Raw genomic sequence first — 3,342 nt, 5'->3', positions numbered from 1 at the left:
TATTCCAGGAGGAACTGAGCTTCAGAAAGTCAAGTGACATGCCCAAGTTCATATCTACTGACGGTGGCAGAACTAGCTAAACCAGAGTTTTTTTTTTCCAGTAAATGAATTTTAAACCCAAATCCTTTTTCTAAATAATATGTCAGCACTGCTGTCCTCCTAAGCAAGATGTTGGGAAATACATGTTGCACTATATTAAACATTTAGAGATGATCACACAAGCTTTATTACCTTAGCTTATTGGACACATGAATCACAGCCAAACCAGAGGCACTGTGATTTAGCCTTATTTGATTATTAAAATATAATTTAATTTGTGGGTGAGTACTGAATCCTCAATACATTACCTTCATAGGCACAGTACACTGTCAGAATTTCAAGCACTAAAAGAGTCAGAGTGCCAAGTTGAAGAAATCTTGTCTAAGACTTCAAAGATCAAACTAGTTGTTGCTAGAGTTCATAACCATCTTTCTGAATCACTGCTCTGTTCTGCAGCAAATTGAGTGTACAAAACCAAATGCTTGTTCCTATTATTGATCCAGACTCTCTTTCTTAATTTCAACAAAAGCAACTTTAGAGCTACTCTCTCCAAATTCCTTCCCCAAACTGAGAGCCCAAGGTGGATCCCAATGACAATAAGCATTCTACCTTGTGAATCTCTCCCTGCTTCTGTTAACCTTTGAGATCCTGGGATCTTTTGGGGATAGAATATTCCTGGGGGCAGCTCTAAATGTCTACACAGGGGCAGCAATATGACTCAAAGAAGTGGGAGAGAGAGCTTAACTGTGTTCGCATAGCACTTTACAAAGCAAAGAGAAAACCTTCACACCGTCCATATTCAAGACAGGAAGGACACCTGGAGTTCTACCCTACCTACCACCAAAATCTTGTAGCCTCTATATGACAGCCCCTATCAGAACTAACATTAGTCATGTCCTGCTATTTCACTGTCCACCTTAAGATGCCAAACGATGCTTGTCATCTTAAAGAAGAGACACCCAGTTCTGTTTGGTTTGCTTTTTCATGACTGATTTATCCCTCATCAAAGTATATGCCCTGGACAAATTTTAAAATCGCATTTCTCCACAATTGCCATAATTATGTTTTGTTGTTGTTTGTTTTGAGTTTCTTCTTATTAACAAGACTTTCTAGACCACAAACATTTGAATATAGTCTTATAATCTTCTCTCCATTGAAAGAATTCTTTCAGGAAAACTTTGAAAACTGAGATTAAAGCAAGACAACAAAACTAACAAAGTAACATGGTAGCAAAAATAGAATTCTGTTAAATAAAACCTTTATGTGTCTTTTGTTTTTTTGTTTGTTTTCCAAAGAATTCCTCTAGTTCCTCGAAGATCTATTTCTCCAGAAACAGTTACGCTCAAACCAAAAATAGGAGCAATACTAAAGGGCAAGATCGATTACTCACTAGAAAACATAGAGTCGAACTTTGAGGCAGATGAGAAGCTGGTAATTGAAACTTGGCAGCAAGCTTCTTTAGCAATATCTCAGACGGTAAGCAGTGCCAAGGTTAGTAATATGCTATAAGTAGAAAATTTATACAATATTCTCAAGCACTGTGTAAATTTATGCCTTTAAGACTTTTCTTTCCCCCCTGAAAGAAATAGGAAGTAAAATGATTCAGTCAACAAATATTTGAGAACATGACAGCAGTGAACCAACATTTAGATTATTTCTGCGCTGGGCCAAAATTCCAAGTGCAGAGCCTAAAGGGCCAGTCAGTGAGGCAGGTCCAGTATAAGACAATAGGGAGGGATGGGACTGGGACCAAGTAGAAATCACATCCCTGCCTACAGGAGCATGCGCTACTCCACCCTGGCCAACTTGGCCATTTAAGAATAAGGCCCAGCATGGTCAGATTTTCCAATTTTCCAAGAAAAGCCAAAAATTCAGATTTTTATGTGAAACTATTGATTTTAACATGTAAAAAATGAAATCGAATTCTTAAAAATACTCTATAGAGCCAAACAAAACACATATCTGACCTACAGGCCTCTAGTTTGCAACCTCTTTGCTAGGCATTTTTTCTAAGACACCTATGGGGTAAGTATTATTATCCTCTTTACAGTGGAGAACTAAGGTTCAGAAAGCATGAGATACTTGCCCAAGGTCTCCCAGCAGTTAAGTGTTGAAATGAAATTTGAACCTAGGTCTATATAACTTCAAAGTTTTTATCCTTTCCACTCAAATCAAATGAGAAAAGAAAAGCATATGGACACTTTAATGCAAGCGAAGGCGCCACACCATACAGAAGGCATCCACAAGGTTTGACTTAGATGACCCACCGCATTCTCTTATCAGCCAGGTCCTGGGTCCACCAGAACGGTTTCTGTTTTCGTTCTGTGCCAAGACTTCTTTGAGTTTTCCTGAAATACCTCATTCAAACATAAAAGGAACAGGATTTTTTTCATGCCACTACAACCAATTTTGGGGAATGCATGCCTGATATTAAATGAACGACGGACACCTAAATCCTGGGTTTTAGTTCTATTCAAACACTAGACCTCATCCTGGAAAACTCAGTGTTTGCTGAGGATGGACTGTCTGCACGGGCTAAGCTCCCCTTCTAAGCTTCCTCACTTCGCTGACTTTCAGCTCCTCACCAACCCAGCAGGCCTCTCCTTTCACTCTCGCTAGTGTCCTGGTTTGAGAGATCCGTCATATTGCCACCCTGTCCTAGCCATTGAATGGGGGAACTCTGTCTCTTCCCAACCAGAAGGGCTGGGCACTGCAGAGGCTGGCTCTGCACATCAGGCCACAGAAAAACCTTGTCTCTCGACAACATGGATGAACCTGGAGGACAGTATGCTAAGTGAAATAAGCCAGGCACAAAAAGGCGAAAACTGCAAGATCGCACCTATATGTGGAATCTAAAAAAGTCAGGGGTTGGGTGGGAGCAGTGGGATGATGAAAAGGGAGATATTGGTCAAAGGGTATGAAGTTTCATTTACACAGCAGGAATAAATTTCAGGGCTCTGCTCCACAGATGGTGACTATAGTTAATAATAACGTATTGAGTATTTCAAAATATACTAAAAGAGTATATTGTAAGAGTAGATTGCAAAAGAGTAGATTGTAAGTGTTCTCACCCCAGAAAAAATGAAAAGAAAGTGAGGCGATGGATAATGCCAGCTAGCTTAATTTAATCATTCTACACTGTATGCATATGTCAAAACATCACATTGTACCCCATAAATCTATACAATTATTATTTATAAATTAAAATACAAAATATATTTCTTTAGAAAAAACTTTGTCTCTGGGCCGGCCCGGTGGCGCACTGCTACAGTGCGCTGCTTGAGAGCGTGGCGGCGCTCCCGC

At 39.7% G+C, this 3,342-nt stretch overlaps 1 protein-coding gene across 1 annotated transcript in view; it reads left to right on the top strand.

The window, feature by feature from the left end:
* The window catches only part of SPEF2 (sperm flagellar 2), a 200,523-nt gene that overhangs the window by 131,706 nt on the left and 65,475 nt on the right, over positions 1–3,342 (top strand). Inside the window, exon 26 of the mRNA XM_008574789.1 lies at positions 1,335–1,515. Coding sequence (XP_008573011.1) covers positions 1,335–1,515 — 181 coding nt within the window. The remainder of the gene's footprint in view (positions 1–1,334; positions 1,516–3,342) is intronic.

The sequence above is a fragment of the Galeopterus variegatus genome, unplaced genomic scaffold, assembly GCF_000696425.1.
Source record: "Galeopterus variegatus unplaced genomic scaffold, G_variegatus-3.0.2 Scaffold1104, whole genome shotgun sequence".
NCBI classification, from domain to species: Eukaryota; Metazoa; Chordata; class Mammalia; order Dermoptera; family Cynocephalidae; genus Galeopterus; species Galeopterus variegatus.
This window is presented reverse-complemented; position numbering and strand designations above follow the sequence as displayed.